Source organism: Channa argus, chromosome 11 (assembly GCF_033026475.1).
Source record: "Channa argus isolate prfri chromosome 11, Channa argus male v1.0, whole genome shotgun sequence".
In the NCBI taxonomy this organism is placed as follows: domain Eukaryota; kingdom Metazoa; phylum Chordata; class Actinopteri; order Anabantiformes; family Channidae; genus Channa; species Channa argus.
Window position 1 is genome coordinate 17,131,922 of NC_090207.1, and position 26,017 is coordinate 17,157,938.

The 26,017-nt window shown below is 37.4% G+C and overlaps 1 protein-coding gene across 12 annotated transcripts in view; it reads right to left on the bottom strand.

Moving 5' to 3' along the window:
- Positions 1-26,017, bottom strand: part of mctp1a (multiple C2 domains, transmembrane 1a) — a 129,979-nt gene that overhangs the window by 68,955 nt on the left and 35,007 nt on the right. For 11 of the 12 annotated variants that reach the window (XM_067520727.1, XM_067520728.1, XM_067520724.1 and 8 more), the window contains one exon: positions 10,355-10,475. In XM_067520727.1, the coding sequence (XP_067376828.1) occupies positions 10,355-10,475 (121 nt within the window). Of the gene's footprint in view, positions 1-7,317; positions 9,498-10,354; positions 10,476-26,017 lie in introns of those variants that run through there. The other variant, XM_067520730.1, reaches the window with a different exon arrangement.

The window sequence follows — 26,017 nt, forward strand, 5'->3', positions numbered from 1 at the left end:
ATTACACGTTCTGCATTATTTAAATGTACAGTATGCACAATAATTGTTAGTCATTTGAGGCTGACAAAATGTGTCACTGACAACATTAAACACAAGAGTTATTAAAATTGCTGATGTGATTCTCTACCAGCAGGCTTTGATGAGACCAGCACATTTTGCACAAACATTACATGCCCTGCTGGGATAGAAATGTCCATTTCTTCACATTTCAACAACCTCAGACACCCTCGACACCAGCAGAGCTACTAGAAACACTTCCACACACATTCACCCTTGAAATATCACTGCAAGAACAGCTGAAGCAAGGGGACATGGATGACAGAGCTAGAAAACAAAAGAGAAGAAAGGAGATGCAGTTGTAAACATCGAAGATGGCATTACTGTGTAGTGTGACACAGTGAATACTCCACAAAAGACACAGCATTCTGTAAATACAAGGAAATCAATGAAAAGGAAACAGTTTTCCTGTAGATTAAGTGAAACACATTGTTTCATGAAAAGCTGATAATACTTCAGAAAAAGAAATGGTCCCATATCACCTTAGAGGCAAAGCAACTAATTTCTAAAACTGCAGCAGCTCCTTGTCTCTGTCACTCTTTCTGTGTCCCTGGCAATGGCTCAGAGTCTTTGTATCAGTGCAGTGCCAGTTTTATGGTGCCATGAACATACCAAGTAGGAAATAGAGTAGAAAAGGCTGGTGCTTTGGTGTAGGTGGGTGGTAGCTGAACATGAGTAAGCGTGGGTACAGTACAGCATAAAGGAGTGACTAGAGGGGTGCTTTCTTACAAAATCAACCACCATATATGATATTTATATCATATTTTAGAAGACTTCCCACAGCTAGACAAGTCCATACAGAGAGAAAGTGATTGTCCTATGTGAGGGCTGGTAGATGGATAGGTCAATAACCAATAGCTGTTGTAAGATCAATAAGCTTTTAAAGAATAATGGGGGACATAAATGCCTAAAGCCAACTAGGGTTCAAGACAATGGGTTTGATGGATTGGTGGGACCTACATGTTTGTGCATCTTGCAGGCAGAAAGCTGTGAAATGGAATTGCTGAGTAAGAGGAGAAGGCTATAAGGAGGAAATGTGTCATACACTGATGAACCAGTAAAGGTAAGAGGTTCCACAGGTAGCGAATTGTAGTTAGGGGAAATAAGTCATATTTCTGTCTTTCTACTGTTGAATGGATTCAAAATTCAAATGCATTAAATTTCACAAAATAATATCTGAAAGAGTTATAGGGGGCGGCTGTAGCTCAGTTGGTAAGGGCAGTCGTCCACGGACCACAAGGTGAGTGGTTCGATCCCTGGCTATATGTCGAAGTGTCTCTGGGCAAGACACTGAACCCCTAACAGCCCATCCCCCTCCCCAGCTGTGCAGTGCCGGTCCAAGCCCAGTAGAAATTGGGGAGGGTTGCGTCAGGAAGGGCATCCGGCGTAAAAACTGTCCCAAATCAACATGCGGACAATGATCCGCTGTGGCAACCCTGAACTCACGGGATAAGCAGAAAGGACAAAAAAAATAAAAAATTCTGAAAGAGTTATAGAAGGTATAACAATGAATTTACAATTACATGCCTTAACTGTAATGTTTACAATGTCAAATTTCCTAATGTTGTTAAAAGGTGTGCATGTGGAAAATCAATCATTTAAAAATCTGTTAGAAATTCAAAATCGGACATTCAGTTATTAACATGTACTTCGCAAGCTGGGATGTCTCTGTCTCATATACCATGCTTGTTTTGCCAATAGGTCACTATAATAACAGAAACACTGTACATACAGTAAACAGGTTCTGAAAAAGGTTCTGGGATATGCCCCGGGATTCGCAGACTTGTGATTAGGTGGATGAGCAAGCAAATGAGTTATGAGACATTGCATGCTTTGAGATTGTGAGTTGTTTATACAAAAGGTGTTAATTTATCCATCATACTGCTTTTGCAACCAACCACTAAAAACTGTAGTAGTAGCAGCTTGGAGTACAAATAAATGCATTAATTAGAGGACCCAGTGGTGCACTCAGCAGGTAAATTCACTTTGGGTGTGGCGCACAGGCAGACCTAAAAGCCTGTGATGAATTTGTTTTTGATGCAGTAGCAGCTCTTTGTCTTCCTGACAGTCAGTTAAAATAAACCACCACATTTCTCTTCTGAAGACAGTGGCCATAAAGATACTTCTGTGTCTGTTCGTCAGTAAGCAAGGCTGCTCTACAAAACACAACATTTCCTGAGGAAACATCTGAGGAAAAACTTTAAATTGAAATGCAAAAACCCCACCTATAACTAAAACTCTTAAATTACAGTTCAAACAAACCACACAATGACAAACTTTGGCTGTAATGCTTGGTTTAACTAACATATACAGTAAATCCAGTCTGAAGGTTAACAGTGGGTGTCAGTAATGTAGCGGAAACAATCTAGAGTGCATGCCACCATTAATGTGTCATCATACATTTTCACAGTGTGTGGCTTACCACTGATAACATCATCATTACTAAACACAGCTCTCTCGTTCACTTACTTTCACTGTAGGATTGTTTTCATTTTTACCTCATGCATTGGGACAACTCCTTTGCTGTGACTGCTTCTTGTATGTTGTTCTCATGTTGTGTGTCTCATGTGTGTTCATACTGTACACCTTGTGGTATTATGCACAATGACTAGAAAAATAAGGGGCATAAGGTAGCAACAGTGTCTACATGTTAGATGCTCCCAAAGCCTTGCAACCTTGCAGGCAGACAAGAGGATAATATATATACAGAGGATAATGACAGCTAACAGAAAAAGGGTCTACTACACGGCCTACCATCTGACTAACACACTAATGCCTACAGTATATACATAGATCATGCAAAGAAATGCTGATAAGTGATTCCTATGACTTTCTGGTATATTCGTGAACAAAACAAAGCGACCATCTATTAGCTATCATACAAAAAGATAAAACACTAACAGGTTATTCACTGAATTTTCAAACTGCACATGTAGCAATGGGTATGAACCTACTTTATTCGTGGGAGTGGAGTAAAGACACTTACCAAATAGAGGCAATGTCTATCTATACTGACCATAAACTCAACCAATAAATGTGCAGAAATAAAAGTCATCACTACCAGTTAGTTATTTTCCCTTTTTTGTCATTGATCTGAAGCTACTTTTACTTTTAATAATAAAAACAGAGTAAATCCTATTGCGACATTTATTTGTGTAAGATATGATCTGAACAACAACAACCCTTTTCTGCCATTTTTTTCTTTACTTTCTATCTTTTCCCTTTATAATACAAGAAACCCATACAAGATCTGTGCCTTATCCGACAACAATTACAATTGGTCATTTAGCACATTCTGTTATACTTACAATAAGGAGAACACATCAAGGGCAACTTTGGGTTCAGTGTCTTTCTAAAGCACACTATACTTGTGGGAAAGGGGAACCAGGGTTTGAACCACTGACCCCTTGGTTTGTGGATGAGTGTGCCTGAACTGTTTTTCTCTGTCCCTTTTTTACATTTTGTAAAGCACTTTGTGACTTTATCTGTGCATTTTAATACATTTTACTTACTTACTTGTTTTGACAGCTACACATAAATGGTGGCACTACTAACTCTGTAGTTCACTATCCTGTCAAAGTACAGGATAAGCTGGGACCCTAAACAGCATGGACAGGCTTCCAGCGGAATGTGAGTTGGTCCATTTGTTGCCACAGTAAAAAAGTTGTGGTACACATATATTCTCACCTTTTTATCCGCACGTTAAAATGTTATCTTTACATAAAATAAACATTTTATTTGCAACATCAACATGGCATTGTTAAATGAACAGACAAATGTGTCTTATTTACAGAGAATTGTCTCCAGCCAATGTCACTCAATATTAAGTCTAGATAAAAGGAGGTACTATATCACAGACTGTAGTAAAGCATTTAAAGTATGTGGAAAAGTCAGCTCTTCTTTCTTCTATTATTTCCAAAGATGTCTGACCTTTTACTGAATGCTCCTTTGGAGGGTTTGTATATCATACACAGTCAACTCTACAGAAAAATCCATTTAGGCTTGAGAAAACTTTGAAACTAACAGTTCCATTGGCTGAGGTTATAAGAGGGCTGAAAAGTTAATCAAAGTCTAATGCTTTCATTTAAATGCCAATGCTGCTCTGGGAGTAAGCTGCAGCCCAAGGACATGGACATAAACCTCCCACCACTACAGGCAAACCCCAGAGCAATAACTGAGGATTTATGTATTTGACACATTCAGAAAAAGGAAAAATCTTGTGGCTTTGTATTAACGTGGGAGGCATTTATTGAACACAGAAACGCAAATTTCTTGTAATGTTCATTCCATTAACAAAGTACTAAAGTACTTTCTGTCTTACTTCTTATGATGAAACTCACTAAGGTATCTCCCTCACACACAAGTCCAAAGAGAGGTACGATTAAATTTAGTAAATTTTGTGACAGACCATAAAGACACACACACACACACACACACACACATGTGCGCACAAGGCCAAAAAGCTGGCTTGTTTTTTGTTTTGACAGTCAATGGGCCACTGAAACAAACAGCAGTCTTGACAGGGACCTCCAACCTAAAGCCCTAACCTTGGATAAAATAACCCTGGCAAAAGAAAGGATGACACCTCTCTGTCTGATACACAAGAAAGAGAGCAGACAGTTGGGATATGCATGATTGGCAGACTTCTGGTGCAGATAACATGGCATTATATAGCCTGATGTTGAGGTTTGACTTCTTTAAACCAAAAGTCTACACCACTTGACACACTAACTCGTTTAGGAGTTAATAAGTTAATGAAATGTGCTTGTTACTGTTGGGTGATATATTATACCAGTATTGCAGGGTCATAATTAACATATTCAATATTCTATTTCCCTGTTTTCATCATCAATCTGTAGATACACATTACACATTCATGATCAATAGCCTTCTGTGTCAGTGCAGTGCCAGACAAACGGTCCTGAATTATTAACTAGTAATATATGAGCAACTAATTATATTTCTACAGACAAGTGTAAAGAAGTGTAAAATTATGTTCTAAAAATAAGTATACTCTGTAAGAGAATTATCACTGTTTTAGATATGACAGTAATCTGTAGCAGTAAAATAGATCCTAAAATTGTGGATTAAAATTACTCTAATAAAATATCAAAAATAAGTATCAAAAAAGTAATAATGTAACAACAGAATGACTACACACATTCCAAAGACACAGAAATGTGATGAGTGAGCCAGCACAATAAATCCAGCTATTGTATGTGACAGATAAAAACAAGTCTAAACATCTTAATGGAAAAACATGTAAAGAAAAATATGAGTTTAAGCCTCAGATTTGACACTTGCTTAAAACATTTTCATTCTCAGTAAATATGGATAAAAACAGCCTGCTGCTATCATTCTAACAACCATCAATAATCCATTAAAATGAGTATGAAATCAGTGTTATTTCAGTTTACCACCAAACCACAAAATCCCTTTCTTTACCTTTCAAATATGACAAAGTTGATTCTAGTTTAACACTACACCCATCTGGTTTCAGTTTCCCAGCTAAGATCAGTAATGTACTGTAGTTTAGTTCTTTATGAGCATGCTAAAAAGCTTTAAAATATATAATGAAACATACATTTTAACTTCTATCAGATAATGGTGGCTGGTCAAACACAAATTGTACATATTCACTTATACTGCACTAACTTCACTAGTAACAAACCACCGAACTATAGTCAGTTTGATAATGAAGAACATAGACTAAGATTAAGATATTTTATAATTGTTTACAAAAAAAACACGGATATAATGAATAGTAATAATAACAAGCAATGTTTCTTACTAAATTGAAAGTTACTTAGAAATTTATAGGTAAGTGTATAACCCCCCCCCCACACACCCACACACAACAAAACAGTTGCTTAAAAGAACAGACTAATGTATATTTTTCAATATAAGGCAGCACTATAATAACGTCAGTGTTAACCTTTAAACTGACTGGTCATTTAGTAGTCTAGAGAGTTGGTCAACATATGGAGGAGGTTTATTGATGCCAGTTGTAAGATGTGAAAGCAGAGGAGGAGAAAACATAGTAAAGCTGCCCATAAAATCCTCAGTCACAGTTGAGTAGTAAACCTGGATACCCACAAGATTGTAGGCACATAAACACACATTTGAGCGTGTATATATGGTCACAGCCTGTGTGTAGTGTCGGGGTTGACGGAAGGTTGCAGTCCTGGGGTTTCCTTTTACCCTGAATGTAATCTGCTCAAAAGGATGCATATGGGAAGGCTGCAGAGACAAGCAACTAAATCATGGGACACTGACAGATGGGTCGAGAGTTTGTCTCATTACAATTACCCACACTCACAAATTTGTATTCCTTTGCCTGTTGCCGGTGTATGTTGAGAGTTTACTTTCCTGCTTTACACCATCATTTACCCCAAACGAACCTTTATTAATGTGCAGCGTGATCTTGCTCCATTTAAATATAAAGCAGAATGACGAAATATAATAAGATTTCTTGCCTAATAAAGTGAAGCTGAATAAGCGATTAAAGGGAACTGATATGTCAACATGCTGACATTGGCTTCAGGCTCTGACCCAGTCACTGTTTTCACATCTTAAGCATCTGTTTGTGTGGTATAATTGATTGATTGATTTAGCTTTTTGTAGTCTCACTGGTCTCGGCTATACTGTAAGAAGAGAGAAGTAATCATCTTCACTAATATTACCCCTTTAAATGCACACATGTGCAAACACACACACGTGGTGCACATGCAAATAACTGACACTCTACAACCATCTAGCTAGTCATTAGTCTCTGAGGGATGCAATTACAGTAGTTTCTAGTAGAGCTGTGTGAGCACTGTGAGTGAAGTTACTGCTGCACCTAAACAGTATTGGTTGCACTAGACTGAACAGTAAACTGTATATCACAGCTTTCACCTAGTGCATTTGCATAATTATACCTCATCACATGCAATCCAAGTCCAGCAATAGCTCTGGTGGAAGAATTTTACATCAGGAATCTGCTTCTGCAATCCCTAAACTAATATTGCATATGAGATAAACCAAACCAATAAACGGTTTCATATTCAGAAAATCTTAAGGTTTATATGTAGAATCTGAACCAAAAAAGAAATAGAAAAAAGAAAAACGATGCCGTACTTTATAAACTATGCACAATAAACTACTTGCTGGGTATTAACCCTACAATCAATGTGGACATTTTCTGCTCTCTGATCAGTGGAAACACTTTTCATAAAGTGAACAGATACTGTAGCTGTAATTAGGTAATCAGCTACTGACCTAGCGTCTTGATTGTGGACTAGCCCCTTGGGAGGCACACGACAAACAGTAATCAGCAACAATCAGCGGCAGTGGCGCAGGAGATAGAGTGGTCATCCACCAATCACACGGTTGTTGGTTTGATCCCCGGCCCCTCCGGTCACATGTTGAAGTGTCCTTGAGCAAGACACTTAGTTGCTCCCAGTTAGTGTTGGCCAGTTGCATAGCAGCTCCCCCGTTGTGTGAGTGTGGGTGATTTTGAGTGTGACCGGGCGAATAAGAAGCAGTGTAAAGCGTTTTGAGTTCCAATAGGTAGAAAAGCGCGTTATAAGTGCAGACCATTTACCATTCACAACAGTACTGTAAAGTGCAAATGCAGCCTGTTCTGTCTGGTATTGGACTACACACTACAGACAGACAAACTTCACATCCAATACAAGATTTTGTTTTCTGTAAAAAACATTCACAGTGTTGGCTCTCTCCTCACAACAAAGGCAAGAAATGCTTTGACTAACGACAATGCCAGCTTGTTGTGATGATTGTGATGTGCATTAGAGAGGCTCTGAAATGGCATAAGACACTGATTTTCCAATATGTCATGTGAATGCTTAGACTCAGCCCTGTCTCATATTTAAAGTCCTTGCTCTTCCCTAAGTACTGAACCATCACACACTTACAGTGACAGCACCTGCGTGCTCAGCAGAAAAGCACGAGAGGTTATGCTTTGGAATCATATTTAGAAAATGTTACCACTGATAAAAAAAAAACTACATGTAGTACTTATAGGTGGGCTTTGTAAGTGTAAACGTCTTACTTTGAAAAAAGATGGTGGTGAAGTGGTTAGATCTGTCACCTTACAGCAAAAGGTCCTAGATTTGAACTTGCTCTGAAGTTACGTCCTTTAATGATGTTCTACTTCCTTTTCACAGAACAGATTTTGTTTCATGCTTGTCTTCGTGTGAATAAAATTTGAGGCATGAGTCAGAGATGTGGTGTCAGAATCTACTCGCTCTACTTTGTGGTTCTGAAAGCTTATTGTAAAGATCCAAAAACATCTCTCCTAAAGTTACACATTTTGAGTATTGAGTAGGTTTCTGTGTTTGCAAGTAAATTCTAGCAGCTCAAAATATTTTGATGATACTAGCATTCAACTGATCAGAATTCAGCCTGTTTGTTATCTCTTTGCGAATATTCTAAACTTTTCATTTCTTTGGCCACAGAAAATGATCAGACTGTCTTTAATATCAACGTTTTTAATAAATATTAGTTGGTTAGACACATATTCGTGTTTTATAGTGAATGTTTCACTGGATTGAAAGCATCAGGTTATTGCAATGCCTTGTGTGGTTTGGCTTGATGCCTGCCATGTTACTACTGTTTTGCCTGCAGATTCTCTGGATAAGAACTAATGAATTTCAAATAATTTTTGAAATGACGCTACAAAATGTTTTGCAGACAAAATAGGAAACAATTTGTATCATTTATAATTCATGTGGGGGCTTTTAGCGAATCAATAGGTAACTAAATTGCTCCTCCGAGCACTACTTTTAAGCTAAAACTCAGCTCTTGTCCAGTCTACTTGCCTAGCAAGGGAGCCTAGACTGATTGGTTAATAGAAAATCCCATCTATCCTCTTTCTGTCTGCTGCTATTTTTCCTTTGCCTGCTGTACAACTGTTACAACATGTCTAAGTCCTGATAGCATCAACTGTTGTAAATACTGTATTAATAAACAACAATAGCTGTTAATAAGACATTATTTTCCAACACTTATTGGGTTTTGCCTGTGTCTTTGTCTCTCCCTCCTATTTAACCAGTTGTCTTGACAGGTTCTCTATGCGACAGGTGAGCTCTGCACTTCACTGCTCATTATCTGGGTGGACAGGCAGACAGGCAAAATGTACAGGGAAGAGCAGGGCAGCTTATTTGGATCAGTCATCTTGGTGACTGCTGCAACCATTAATGAGAACTCACCATTTGGCATAATCCAAATGACTGTCTATGAGAATTTTAGAAATAAAAAATCTTTTGCACTTCCTGGCTGGCCTTTCTACTATGCAAGACATAATCACCTGCTCAAACACTATATAATGGCTGACTCAGACAGATTCCATAAAGCGCAGAAGGTTATCTGTCCTGCACATTAAATCACAGTCACATTTAAGCTCCAAGGAGGCAGAAAAATACAGTTTACCAGAATGGTTTAAAGTGCATCTTATTGTGTTTTAATGATGCAAAAGGTAGATAAGCTGTATGGATACACTGCAAGCACACACAGTGAAAGATACTAAACAAACATGCATGGTCCCTGGCCTCTATCAACCATTTATCAAGTGCCATTCAGGTGTCTATCAAATCTCTGATTATAGTTATTCAAAGATATGAAATATGTACCACAAAATGCAAATACCTGTGCAAGAATATATTGTAGGTGCCATAGAATAATACACAATAATGTTTAATCTTTACTAAACTAAAACCCTTTTATTACCCTCTCTAGTCAGTACTTATTTAGCCATAGTGCATAAAAGTAACCAGGAGATTATACTAGTATTGGTCACTTTGGCTGCAAATGTGACAGTGTGCTAGGTTAAGCATAAGCTGAATTCTTTTTATGCCTAAATGCACAGAAAATGTGACACATCAGTTTTAGTAATTCCATGTTACAAATGGAATGAGCGGGGATGAAGACATGACTCGTTTAAATAAAACCCCACATGGGGAGAAACACAAGAGAAATGTGAGGGGAAACAATAGTAGAGGTGTAAAGGGGACAAACAAGCGCGCCATTTAAAAAAAAAGGGGGAGGCCGCTTAAAATAGCAAATGAATACAAGAAACAATGACAATGACCTTCAGCATGAAGCATAACAGTTCTTTTGGAATACAAGTGTGGTGCACCTCCTGTGCCATTGACAAAGTTAAACAAGACAAAAGTAGGTGGACAGGGTAGCTTTCATTGTGTGGGGTAGACAGATGCTTGAAAAAGCTGTTCACCTTTTGTCTCTACATATACCCCAATGCTGTTCAGGTAATAGAAAGAATAAACAGAACTCATACCTGTCCGATCTCGGATAGCCAAGTTGTTCCCTTTCTTTAGGACAATATCCAGCTGATACATGGCTGGACTAGGAGGACGTGGAGGGGGCTCTGCATTACTGGGCCCTGCTATGTTGATGCCCTGATGAGAAAAGAAGTTACATAAGTTATCCTGCTTAAACTGATCCAGCATTACAATTTATTAAAAAAAAAGAGAGACAGAGATACCGCAGCAGAGTGAAGAACAGAATAAACTGAATGTAAGCCATTTGTGTGGTGAAAACATGGCACGAACACAAATTTCAAGGATTTGTCTCTACAATAAGGTTAAGGCCTTTTCAAAATGGTTTTACATTTTTTTTTACAAAAACAATAAAAAGTGACTGCTTAAATAGCAGCAGATAACAAAGAACGTCAAGACTTCTTGAAATTGCTTTTTTGGATGTTGAATTTAGTTTGTATCCAAGGTTTAGGAGATACAGAAAAATTTCAGTGAACCGTCTGAAAAGGTAAACAGAGAAATTGTTGGGTCACATAATGAACCAGGCTTCACTTTGAAATCTACTAAACCTTAGATTATTTCTCTCTCTCTTAGTCTAATCTCCCTCCCTCATTTTGTAGTGCTAACCATTAGATGACATATATGGGCCTTCATGTTATGTCTCCCTAGCTATCCCACTCTGACACAAGGCTAAGAATAACTGTAAAAGAGCAGAAAAATGCTAGTGGGCCACTGGGAGGCTCCTAACAGACAGCAAGCTTGGCATCAGAGTAAATCCCACTAGAGAGAAGGAAGAGAGCAGATAAATCTCTAAACAGCTATGAACAAGAGAAGGATGCAAATCAAAGAAGAACCACAGGGGGTTCACTATTAACACGGTCCATAAATTGCAAAAGCACTAATGAGGATTTCCTAAGATTTCCTGCAATTTTTAATAACACTGATTTGCTCAATTTATGTCATAATGTCTATTTAGGTCGTGCTATGATGAAGTATTGTTGTGCAACACAGTTCTACCATTTAGCCCTTTTAGAGCACAGGTTAATGATCGTGAGTGTAATTACAGAGTGTCCGTGTTGCCCCCTATGGTCAAGCAGACTTGTGTGGCCTGCAGAAGTTTCTAATAAGGTGACCTTGCTGGATCATCATTGTATGTGCACTAGCAAATAGACACTGGTAAAGAAATCACTTCTGAAACAAACTAGCATAAAAAACTAGAAAGGTTAACTTTTCTAGAAAACATAAACACAGAAATTCATTAAAAAAATATCAATTTCAATGTGAGCGTAAGAATATATTTTAAAACACTACTGCACATTGCAAAAAAAATCGTCCTTGCATTGAGATGAATAATTAATTCATATATCTACTGCATCATTATCGATAACAGATGGTTTATGTGCAATGGAAATTACAAATGACACACAGCAGAATTAAAAGCTACCGCGGCTTAGTGAGAAATGTGGTGCTGTGTAAAGTTTGGCACTCCCCAATCTCCATAGACAAAGCTTCAAAAAAATTTTAGCATCACAGCAGCTGCTGTCAAATATGCACAAAATGGAGGAAATAAAACATAGTCTATACTTTTGACACAAGGAAATACTGAAATATATCTAAAAGTCAAAATGTGATCTGCCAGATATAGGTGCACAGGCTCTGCAAAATCTGGAAAAATATAAAGTGAATATTCCAACAAATAAAACCATTGATAATGGTGCATTCAAGTCACAGCAGTCGACCTGTGTTTTGTGTGTTTGTGTCCAACCAGGTTTAGCCTCTTTGCCTAATAATGTGACTAACAACCTGTAACATGCAACAACATAATGTCTAGTAGGTTGGCACAGTGGTTATGAGAAAAACAGAAATCCCAGAACACTCAGCCCAAAGAGAATGCATGAGTTTTATCTTCTCTGTTGTACATATAAAAAACATAGAAAATCCAGAGTCTGTCTAAAAGTACCACTAACAGACACAGACTCGTACGTTCACAGTACATACACACACAAACATAATACAGTGCACAGAATTTAAAATGGATTTGCAGATTTGCAGACTGAGTGAGCAAGAGTACATATGATAGGATCAATGATTTCTTAGCTACAAAAAGCAACCTGATAAAAAAGAACAGCATGCTGCTGAGTTGTAAATGTGAAAACATGGTACAGGAAGAACAAAACATTTCATGAGACTACAAAAAAGGCTCATTTATATTGTATTTATTGTATGACAAAACAACAAAAGAACGCTAAAACTCCATTATGGATGAAATGTCTATTAATAAATACCCAGTAAAAACTGTATAAAAGAAAACTTATATAGGTTAACATACTGACAAAACATACTGACTCACATACTGTACAGATTTGAACCAGTAATTTTGTTCAGTGCCCATCACCCTGGTCTGCCCCAGGGACTCATCAGACAGGATTTTGCTCAGTATTCTCCCCCATGTCCAGCAGACCTATGCCTTTACTTCTGCACATGGTGTCCTCTGTGATCAGATACACATACTCCAAACACTGATACTATACAAACTCCCAATGACAGTAATGTAGAAGGAAGGAAGAAAAGGCAGCCAAGGTTCACCCCACTCCACCTGCCCTGTGCTTCATGGATCCTTTCAACTGATAGAGAACTCATCAGAGCAGCAATGTATTGTAACAAAAAAAATGTTTGATGCCCAAAAAAAATTTCTAAAGCAAAGTGGTCCATGACTAATGTGTGAGGAAGGTGAGGACAATCACTGACATAGAATATCACAGCCTGCAGTAGGAAAAGTTACACGCTCATAACAGAGAGTGATAATGGACAGGAGCCTGCCTTAGGATCTTCAGGCAGAGAATTTCTCAAATTTTGAAGCTGCAAGCTATAATAAAACATGAAATTAAATATTCTAAAACAAACTTACCCTAAGTAAAGTGGCAAGCAATGCAGGTAACGCTTTAGATTACAGCCCGTAACTTACAGGTTAAATACAGTAAACTAACTGTGTACTTATTACCTTGTTCTTTTCTGTGGTTAAACAGTAGTTACACCTTAAGTATTCATACCTATCATGTAATATTTAATTAATACCCTATCACTAAAAAATACTTACACTGTAGGTATTTTTCTTCTAATTTTGTTACCCCGTTATTCCCAAAAGTTTGCTTATTGTTATCAGCTCACAACAAATATGTATCCATCGGTACTGTGGAGGTACACGTTGTTATTATTAAGTACACAGTAAGTTCACAGTACTTACAATGCAAGTACAGTCAGCTGTAATCCAAAGTGTTACCGCAATAATTACGATATTTCCGTGAGTTGTAAATGTATTTAGCAAATGTTTGATACTTACTGTACTGTATATCCATCTATCTATTATCCAAACCACTTGTACGGTTTAAGGTCACAGTGCCGGACCAATCTCAGCTGCCACTGGGCAAGAAGTGACATACACCCTGGACAGTTAGCCAGAACATATCAGGGTCAAAATTCTTAGTAACAAAGTGAATGCTAAAAACTTTGTGTACACTTTTACATTTATATTAAGTATTCCCTGAAGTTCTACACTGAATAGTTTTCCGGGTATTTGGTTTCAATCCTTCAGTATTCTGAAAAAAAGCAAACTAATCCATTCAAAATATGATTTAATCTACTTTTCTATTAAATGAAATGCTATTTTTATGTACCAATGCACAATGCAGTTTGCATGTTTGGAAGAGTCTGTGTGTATGGGTGTTTGTGGTGCTCCCTGTTTCTTCATATTGGCATGCAGGCTTATTAACAATGAATCAGGGAAAAGACACCCGATTCTTTATCAATAATTAAGATAGACTAAGTCACACCCTCTGAAATGCTGAGAGTGAATATTCACTAGGAATTCCAGCCAGGCATAATCCATAGTATCTGCTGCAGGCAAAACACAACACAACAGGCAAAAGTACTGCACTAAGCCTCAGGTCTGTTATGAAGCTATAAAAAACACTTAGTCAACAATTAAAGTTAAACTGTACAAAACACCTAAACACACACAACCATAGCTGAGTGAGATATTTAGTAGAATAAAGTGAAATTCAATATAACAGAAACAGAAACAGTAGTTCTTGTGTTAAGCAAATTAATATGGCTGTTGTTCAGTTTTGTTCATTTGCAATATTGAAAGCAGGGATCTTCTTTCTTTCATTACTTGTCTTTCCAAAACATATACTGTATCATGGTGCTATGTTAGTAAGTCTTAAAGCACAGTCCTGCAGGTAAACTTCAAATTTTGCTTCAAATGAGTGAAAAAATGGCCAATAGGAGTTTTAGAAATTCAACTTTTACATTTAAAGCCCAACCAGGTACAAAACAAAAGCTGCTTAGAAACTGTATCTTCTAAGAAATTAACCAGAGTTGTGTGTGTGTGTGTGTGTGTATATATATATATATATATATATATATATATATATATATATATATATTTATTTTATTTTTTTTAATCCTGTATTATATGCATGTCATGACACCAGTGTCTTCATGAAGAAAAACTGTATGTCGCTCTGGGCACTATGTGGAGCTAGACTGTCATTTCTCACAGCGATGGCAGGTAATTTCCCGGCTCTGCACCTCAGTTCCTGCATAACAATAAGCTGTTCCTCATTAACAACGACATCCTGACAGTTTTCCTGCTGTCAATTAAAAAATGCTCCTTCCTGCTTCCCAACATACGATCAACATTAGTTTTCTCTTTGTGGTGTGAAATGAGTAAGGGTACATTTTACTAAGACAGATCAGATTAACCCATACACGAATTACAACGATTTGAAATTCTTTGTACAATTAAGGGATAGATTTCTTTTCAGCCAGCTGAAACTTGACTGGCTGTTGGGCTGCAATGGCTCAGTGTAGAACTAATATGAACAAATTTATTGACTATGTCTATTTTATTTATGTTTATGCCGTTCAATCAAAAACTATAACATGAGCAATTTAGTATGAGTCAGCAATCGTTCTGATTTCACTGAGCCAGCTAAAACAGAAACCCCTATGCTACATTAATCAATCCACAATAGGAGTCTCTCAAAAAAGTGCAGCACTTTAATGTAATTGATCTCATGAGGCACTGGAAAATTCGACTTTATATATTTGACAAATATAAATAATATGAGAAATATTGTCATTCAAATGAGCAAAAAAATAATAATATATGGACAAGAATAATTTGGTGTACTGTATATATTTTCTGAGCAACTTGAGGAGAGCAAAAAAAAGGAGGCCATTCAATCTGCAGGTTTTCTGCATCTTTAAACACTGATACTGCTAAGTGCAGACAATGTCATCCTGTTAAGTTTAATTTAAAATCTAACCAAAGCCCAAAGCAGCAATGCTTTAGGCACCAATGCAGGTCAAAGCAGAAATTTGTAAAAACAGTATTATGAGATGTGGCTGATTGATTGATGAACAGTTGATTGTTTTTTCATCCAGCCAAAGAATAACACAGCTTACCACTAAATCACAATGTTAAGCCATACTACAGAACAAAAGTTATGTTTTACACGTGTGTTCAAAGTAGTGCATAGACCTGTAAATAATTTTAAAATAAATTATGCTATTGATACTGCACAGAGGAAAACAGGATGCAGTGTGTGTCACAGAGCAGGTGTTTGTTTCCTTGAGAATCATGTGCAGGCAGAAACATAAGAAGTTGATGTTACATAACCCATTTTTATAATAATAAAAAATAAGTCAGCATTTGTTTAAGTCACACAACCATTCTGTGTAAGAGCAAATCAAGGTAAGCTGAACCTCACCCTGCAGCTTCCAGTCAGAATTGGATTCATTTTCAGTCACTGAGCCATTTAACAAACATTGCCTACAAATGATATGCAGCCATCCATCAAACAGATATTTCAGCATTTCCAAGAGAAAAGCATGGAAGCACAACACCAACACATACCGCATTAAACACCTACACACAGAAACATTCACACATTTTGCATATGCACACACAGCAAACATGCAGGAACTATTAATTTTAATACCATCAGACTGAAACATACGAGAAACACAAACACAAACAATATAGAGGTATTGAGATCTGTTCTGACTTGCTGAACATATCTTTCAATCTGAATATATGGCATGTAGGCAAGGTAGATAGTGTAGAAGAAGCTTTTACAACACACTTCAAAATATGTGTTTCCATTAAGACCCTCCTAATGTTAAGCAAAAGTGTGATATCTACTACAAAGGCTGCACGGTCACTTGTAGTTCTTTTAGCCTAGTTTAAAAAAATAACTCCCACTCAGAAAAACCCGCACAGAAAGATTGCTCTAACATTACAAAGAACTGTATTGTATAAGCTGCATTCTTGGTGAATTCCAATGTGCAAGATAATGTAAGCATCTCAATAAAAAACACCAATGCATATGTTGGTAGTGACTTATCTCTGGACATACATAGTCTGAAACGTGTTTAAATGGTTCAATCTCAATAAATGAATTAAATACACATAAATATTACAGCCCTTAAAATTCCGCACCTTTCCATTTGAGTCATATTTCCATTGAGCCATTCTTGGTTATAAATGATAAATGTGTTCATCAGCAGCTCAGTAGTGAATCACCTCTATTCTTTACTGCATCTTTCAATCAGTTGTCACTTCTATCTCTTTTACTCCACTTCCTTCATCTATCCCATTCAGTAAGATCACAATAGTATCACAATTTCAGAATCTCCCACTATCAAATCGGTAATACTTTTTTTTTTTATTTAAATTTGTCACTGTATTATTTGTGCAAACTACAGTGACAAACAAACATGCACACATTTGTCTTTCTCGTGCCAAATACGCTGCTCCATTAAATGGCTTTATCTCAGGTTTACTACTGAGCTTCTCTCCTGAGTCTGTGCAGCCAGGTAATGTGTAGCCTGACAGAACAAAGGGCCAGCTTAGGGTCAAACAGGTAGACACCAACAGCTACTCAGCTAAATAATGAGGTGTCTTGCTGTGTTCTATTCCTAATAACAGTCTAGCAGTGAGCGGTGCAAGGAGCATGCTTCGTCCCTCTCCCTTATGGAATCATAGTCTCAGATTGGTTTCTTTTGATGCAGCAGAAAATCAATTTCTTCTGATAATGGCTAAAATAAGGATGTGATGTTTTGAAAATTCAGACACCCAAATGAGTTAGGAGTAACAAACAAGGTCATAATGCAGTCATTCAAAAGCAGAGCAGAAACTTTGTCTACCATTCAACTCACATTTTATGTTACTGCTTCTCCTGTGAGGCTACTGTCAAGACATATTCTCTCTATTCTCTCATTGTCTTGAAAGTAAAAATATTATTTAGCAGCACAGATGGTGAAATTTTGGCCCATCACTTGTTCATGATAACAAAAAAGAAATCAAATGAAAGCTAGATTCACAGAAGTGAAAGGCAGTGTAGTAAAAAGGACATGGTGGACGATAAGAGTTGGGGAAAAAGTGAGTTCATTTATATAATGTCAGTTAAAGACTAGTAATTTTAACTCTCAGGCTAATTTATCCAGTAGAAATCCCCCAAGAAATGTACATGGTGTCATTAAGAGGACTCAAGATGAAGTCTGCGTTACACCTATGCAGCCAACCATTGCGGTTCATGTATAAGATTCCCCAGCATCACCACATCACACACAGAAAGGAAGAGGTGGCAATATTTATTTTTTCTTTAAAAAAGTGAGAGGCATTTTTGATTTTTTTATCTCAAGAGTCAATTTCCAGGGGGTATGAATCAGAGATTTTTATTGGAAGCATTAGTTCTTCCCTATTTGAATTTTATTTTTAACTTTAACATTTTAGTTCAACACTGTTGATTCTTTTATCGTATTTTTTTTTTTCATTTATCATTTATATCAGTTTTTCTTTCACCATTTATCTGTAATATTACTGGCCGTTTGAGTGGTTGATGCTGTTGTTTGAGTTTAGTACGGAACAGGCCGTATTTGGCAGACATTCATGACCTCCCATACATGATTTTCTTTTACCAGTGAGCCAATATGGTATCACTCGTTTCAATTACCAGACACACCCTTTGTCTCTGTGCCAATTTGAGGAGATGACTGATGATATACTCACCCACTAATGGAAACGTTTCTTACTGGCTGTTACATATGTGTCTGTTTATAATTAGTTGTTTTGAATTCTATTAATCTCTTTGTACTCTGAGCTTGTAACAGAACTTGATGAAAGCTATAGACCAAAACACGTGGGTTGAATAACAGTAAAGTTCTACAATCGGCAAAGTATTGCTGTCAGTTTGATCTTTTAAGATTCCCGAATAAACACAGCAACCCTGTGAAATGGTTTTCAGCTTTGGATGACATTTAATAAGAAGAATACATAAATGTGCTAAATCTTTAGCTCCATTATTGGACATACCTCCAATTTGGTGTCTAAACCCATTTTTCTTAGCTTTGTATAGCTGTCACGGTCCCTCACCTTGGATTTTGTTTTTGTTGTTTCCCTGCCTTCTCTATACACATACTGAGCCCACAGTTCACCACTTACTCATATATCCATCCTCTCTCCTTCCCTGTAATCAACCCCAGTATTTATATCCCTCACTCACTCTTTGTCAGATCGCTGTAAGCTGGCTGCTAGACTGAGGTTCTTTATTTATTTATTTATTTATTTCACGTTAGGTTTTAGATTCTTGTTCGTGTTTTGTCTCACAGGCTTTCTTTGTACTCTCTTTCTTGCCATTTCCAGTTCGAGTCTCCTTTCCACATAAAATGTCCATGCCAAGCAATGTTTAATTCAGGTGTAGTTTCTCGTCTGCTTATTTAGTCTTCCTTGTCCCCTCTGTATTGTTGTTTTCATGCTTAGTTTCCCTTGTGGCCTTAGCCTTGGCCATATTCATTTCCGTTCTCTTGCTGTGTTTACATTGAGTTTCCCTGATTTTCCTCTGTCCGGTTATATTTGGATTCTGTGTGATTCAGATTTTTAGTCATCCATGTGCCTTCTGTTTGTTTTCACAATTAAACCCCTTTGTTTCCCTCACTTGCAGGCTGTTTGCACTTTACTCCACCCTTTATTCAAATCCCTGAAAATAGCGGAACAATGTCTGTTTATAGATGAATATGTTACTTTACCACTTGGGGCAGCTGTAGCTCAGTTGGTAAGGCAGTCATCCACGGAACACAGGGTCAGGAGTCCCAGCTATATGTCAAAGTTTCCCTGGGCAAGACACTGAACCCCCAACAGCCCGTTCCCACCACCAGCTGTGCAGTGCCAGTCGAAGCCCAGTAGAAATTGGGGAGGGTTGCGTCAGGAAGGGCATCCGGTGTAAAAACTGTGCCAAATCAACATGTGGACAATGATCTGCTGTGGCGACTCTGAACTCACGAGATAAGCCGGAAAGACAAAAAAGTTACTTTACCACTTGCTTTCCTGCCACATGCCATCAGTGTCTTAAGAAAATGTCCCTTCACTTTTTTGTGTGAAGTGTTCAGAGTTAGAAGTTGCAGCTATAAGTAGTTGTTTAAATTAAGAATTTTTTTTCTCCAAAAAAACAAAACAAAACATGCAAATTGCAGCCATAAATTCTCTATAACTTTTTTTGTTTTTCCTACTGTAGTGATATAGCCTTGCCTCTTCTTAATGTTAGCCAGGTAGTTTAACAGTCTAACTGTCATGCTGTGTGATTTTGTAAAATTACAACTGTTTGACTTACAAATTGTCACAAATTAGAGTGAGTCATCACGTTTTGACCTGCAAATGTAGCTTGTACTGGTACGTTTTGAAGTTTGGCATTGTCTTTGTTTTAAGACAATCTAGTGCAGAGTACATTGTTAGGGGCTGTTGAATAGGAAGAGTGTGTAATACATGTCAGGAGATTACACTATAATTTGTGACAATTTCGTGTAGTTATCAGATTTTGAGATTTTCCCATCTCTGCTTGTATTGTACTGAAATGTGGCTTTTGTGCATACTGACAGGTAGTTTGCCTGATATCTAGTTGTATATATAGTTTTTGTAGAAGAAAAGGAGGAGACTGGAGTGTCTGAGCCACTTTGCGTCTGTGCCCTTTGACATCAGGTACATTGGTGCCGAACGGGTTAATTTATTCAGGTTTTCCAACCTGAATCTGGTGGCTTATTGTGGTCTGCAGGTACTCTGTGGATTAGTTTCTCATCTTTTTTGGTTTATCTTGTTTCCCTTACTCTCTAGGCACCTTTCACTTAAGGCATTTTGTATTGGATATGAACCAATCTTCAAGTATTAGCAGTGTGTTTGCCACTTTCTGGTAGTATTATAGAATGTACAAAAAAGACATCACATAACGATGTCTAACACACACACGTGCACACAAGGGAAAATATTTGCTTACTCTGGTAATATGGATACTTTTCTCATTTTTACAAGATAGTTTAACAATATAATGAGATTTTCCACATTATTGTGAAATACAGCAGTTTGTTACGAGATACAGTAGGTTCTAGTGATTATGGGATACCAATTTATAATGTCATCATAAGAGCATGCACCTTGTCACAGACTATGAATTTACACAATGATTCCGACAGCCTTAAAACATTTATACTTAACACTTATACTGTTAGGGGTGCCAGGCTGGAGCCAGCTGTCAGTGGGCGAGTTGCAGAGTGCACCATAGACATATCGCCTGTCTATCACAGCAGCAGTTTATCATTAGCACACACAACAGAAAAAATGCATTCTTCAACTGCTGTCAATGACAGGGCAATGTAGCAGATGTTAACCTGACAACACACCTTCCCACCATAGCTGCTCCAGGCTGCATCATATCAGTTATAAAGCAGAAAAAAGGTCTGTTATTACCTGGTGAATGCACAACATGATGACCCACAGGTGCTGTATTAAAGCTGTGCGAATCAATGCGTATTTTGATTTCAGTGGCCAAGCTACGTTTCTCTTTATACAAATGAGCAATTTTGTTTTTTGCTAGGATGGTATAAAGACACTGCCATAATATAAGTTTTGAGCTACCTGATGGTTGTTTTTTTCATTTTTCTATTCATCTACTGCTAATTAACAGAACTTAATGTAGCAGTATGTAAAACAAATTTAAGTTAGTTACAATTATACTTTGTAGCTCTTAGACTCTTTTTTAATACTAAACTACTTTAAATTTATGTATTTGCTCCAAGGTATTTAGATTTCTCTAAATCCATCTTCACAAATTTCAGAAGTGTTTGAGAAAAATCTTGGATTAATCATAAGCACGTAATCTGATTGGCTGGAGGTGTGACCCATAATGTTTACTCCAAGCCAAAAGGAACACAACCTTATAAATACTGCATATTTTCTTGCACTCCAACTGCACTTATGTAGCTGTGGCCACTGGAAATGTAAAGAGTATCTATAGACTGCAAATAAGACAAGTTATATAGGAATCTGTAAACTGGAGTCTAAGTCAATTGATCCTGAATGTGAAGAGGAAGAACCTAGTGTTGCACAACCGAGGCATCAACAGGATGTCTCGGAACTTTAGAATCAAATCCAATGCTCCTTTCTGACATTTTCCTGACTTTATCTGGAGGGGGTATATGTGAGAATGCAAATGTCCAAGTGAGATGCTTCCAGCATTAGCCCGACTTTATCCTCTGAGACCCCAGTACAACGTCCTTATGTCTGAGCTTGTGTGTGCAGTGCGCTGCTTTGTCCTGAAATGTCCGGAGGATTTAAATTGGCGTATTTGACTACCATGGCAGTCGGATTAGACTTTTTTTTTTTAAGATGGGTCGTGTGAAACAGTTTTTTTATTTTATATTGTGTTGTGCACGTTAATTGTGCACTGAAAATTAGCATGCTTCTCCCATGTGCAATCTCCCACTGTGTGTTTACATAGGTGAAACATAACTCCGCGTAATGTCCGAGGCTCATTTCTACTGACAGTGTCCGGAGTTAATATGTGAATCTGGCTTTGGACAAAGTAACAGTTTTCTTTTCAAATGTAGCTAGAGGCATCTAGCTTAGCTTTAGAATAGACATGTTTTATTCACGTTGTAAATAGCTTTACTTGTTTTTTTCTATTACCCAGTGTTAGTGGTCAATGTAAACTTCCTCAATCTGCCCCTTAGCTAAACGTATACGTTTCCTATAACACCTACGTTTCCTATAACACCTGCCCCTTAAATGTTTCTGTTTATGCTATCTAGTGAGATTTTCAACACAAATTATATTAATTGTGACTTGAAAGTGCTAAATATTTTAATACAACACCCTAAAACAGGTTTAATGAACTTCCTTTTGGAACATGTTCTGCTTAGAGTTAAAATATAAGTGATATGAGAAATTACATTTACCAGCACCTTGACAATAACAAAGAACATAAGAGATGTGACACTTTCAGCTCTATTGTCTGCTTCATCTGACAGCTACACAACCCAGCCACTATCTATAAATAATGAAGAGGTGAGTTGGAGGATGTAAAACAATTGAGGGCTCAGTAAACGTATAAAGCCTTAAATACCAATAAGAGGTGTAGATTGCTGAATGGAAAACAGCAGACAGTTAAAAAGCTGTTAACAAGGCAGTGGGGTCATGAGTTGTGGAAGATGGAAATTCAGGAAAGGCAGAGCCACAGGTAAGCAGCCATACACAGTGATTCAACTAGATCCAAAAACAGAATACACCTCTCACACAGTCTGATATATGGTAGCAGACTGTAGAACATCTTTAGGGTTTTCCATGTGTTGTGTGTCACCACTGATTTTGGTGCAGTGACAAACTGAGCTTTGAGCATCAAGTGTTGCTGACACTGCAGACAGACAAGCTGGTCGCCCTGCTGCCATCCAGCCTGTCAACCAACCAAAAGCAAGTCGATGCCAGTCACGCACGCTGAAACCACTCAGAAACAGAGCTCTGTGCACCACTGAACCTTGCAGAGCACATCCATCAGGAACATGTTGATCCAGGGGAGAAATATGCTGCCTCAGCAACTTTACCGCAGTACAGAACCAGCTCAAAACGATTGCAGTTGTCCTTGTTATGAAGCAGCACTTTCTCCCACTACTCACAACCCTGTAAATATATATTTAGACTTCCAGGCATCAAAAGATAGAAGCATTACTTTTGTGGAATGCTTTAAAAATGATTTACTGCCATATCATAAACATCTCGACATGTTGAATATGTGTCTTTCATTAATAATAATAAACTAATGTCAGAAATCTTTTGAAATTTTTTTAATCAAAGTTTTAGTTTTGCACAAATAAACAAAATTAATCACAGAGTGACAAAAGAGTAATCAGAATACTTTTGACTAGACTGATTACAATTCAATGCAGCTTGATTTGTAAGTGATTAATAGCCATAAATGCATATTTTATGACACAAGAAGGGTCTTTAAAATGTGCTTCATATTTATTTTAGATTATGAAACAGGTCTTTTTTCATCTTGCTTGCATTGCTCTGTTGTGCCACTGTAATTGACCTGTTGTGCCTAGTTTTTAAATATGATTGTTAACACTTGTTTTTGTGGCACGTTTTGCATAATTCAACTTGAAACATTCATAATAAATTAACCATTTTAATCAGGGTGCTGTGCTTACACTTTCACTTGCTTGATATCATAAAGAACACTCTCTGACTTCACATTCCAATATCCATAATGTGATAATTGAAATCAGTGTGGAATTAAAAACAGTTAATTTAATCTAAATTGAAAGAACCCATTTCTCACAATCTCCCTCATAAATCATGTACAGTATTTTATACTTAACCAAAGCTCCCACAGTCAGTAGTGATATTAGCCCTTTTTGTTGTCTTGACATCTTCTGCAACTTCTCTCATACATAATAATAGGATCAACAGTAAACTGTTTTGAGAAATAATTCTCATTTCTCAGTGTTTTGGGTTTTTCCTTCAAGTTGTTCTCACAACACAGATTACTCTCTTGGACAGGGAGATGAGCTGTCATGTGTTATGAGATTCTTCCCTTTAGTTAAATTTACTGCATTATATTGACTTTGGGTAACAAGACATAGCATCTCATCAGTACTGACTCCCCCTGCAGCACCACCTCCCCTGATTATCTGAGTCGTGATGAAGTATAGATCTGGTCTAAACAGCATGTTTTCATATTCTCTAAACTGAATAAATACAGCATTCATTTACATGAGAGTTTTTAGTTTTTCTGCTCCTCCTTTTTCACTGAAATGCTTTGTAATGTGTATATGTTATTTAAGAGCAACAATTATGATAATCGTGGAACTGCAGTATTTCAGAACTGTACTTAAAGCTATACCTCTCCTGTGTTCCAGCACCACGTGAAGGTTCCAGTAGGAAAATGGACCAGATAGACTAGAATGACTCTCACCTCTTTCGTCTATTTATTTACAAATAATCTTCACAAAGGGTAAATGATCTGCAGTTTTCTTTCTTGTCAGTACCCAAAGTGTTTTACACTGCTTGCACCAGGAGCAACCTCCTTGGTGTTCAGTGTCTTGCTCAAGGACACTTTGACATGTGACAGAATGAGATGGGAATCGAACCAACAATCACGCAAATTAATAGACGACTGCTCTACCTCCTGAGTCATCTAAATATTTCTGTAAGACCCGACTGACTTAGTTTTATGACTAAATTATTTTCTTACTGACAAAGAAACATGCAATAAATGTCTACACAATATACCTGCATATTGTACACAGAGATGTTTGTCTCTATGCCAGTTCCATTCCGACAGCCTGAGGAGGGTGCTGATCAAAGATTGTGGTACCACCTTTACATGGCAAACACACAAACTGGCAGAATGACAGGAGTGTATACCCTTTGCACCATTACCTTCACAGATGACTGAGAGGTGAGAGGAATTGTAGGAGTAGATGGCATCACTGCAGTGAGCAGGTGAGTTCAGTGTGTGAAGTTCAGTGTCATGAGCAAGCCTGCATGAAAAGTGTATGATAGGTGCCAAAAATCTCCCGAGCAACATCCACCTGCACAAGCATCCTCCACATTTCTATTTGCATACAGAGGAAATTGGTTGCGGCTACTCTTCACACTCAAAGCAATGAAGTACTGATCATGACATTTTTGGTAACACTAAGAAATTAGCAAGTACTACAAAGCTCATTTTACCAACAATTTGCATTTAGGTTCACATCTTTAAGCAAGTGGTCAACCATTTAGGCAATTCTTCAATAGACTAACCAAAGTGAGTAACTTTGGCCAAGCTACAGAGCTTCCTCCTCTTGGGTCCCCTAAGCTGGGACATTTACACCAACCAAATTCTGCAATGTATGGCTGCTGCTGAACTCTGCTTGGCACAGTAACTGGTAATCAGTCATGGTTTAGAAGTCCATTTTAAATGTCTGAAGCTTAATTTATGACTCAAATCAGCATAAGTAGTTGATTAATGCTGCAACCCATCAACCTCAATTTGCCTAAACATGGTTTGTTTGTCCATTTAAATGTTTTGTTCTTAAATGAACAAACGTTTCCAGTACATCTTACACTAAGCGTAATACTCATATAAAATATTAAGCACTAAGTTCCTCTTAAATACTAAGAGGAGCTGGCACAATTATCTTTACCATGTGTGTAATCAATTTATTTAATGTATGGGACTCTTCCTTAACTATCTTACTGCATCTACTATCTTATGTTCCATTACTGGCTTTTATGTAGACCTAATTCCTAAATGTACTGAAGAAAAGGAATGCACAATATTTTGTAATGAAGCACTTTCAATTTATAT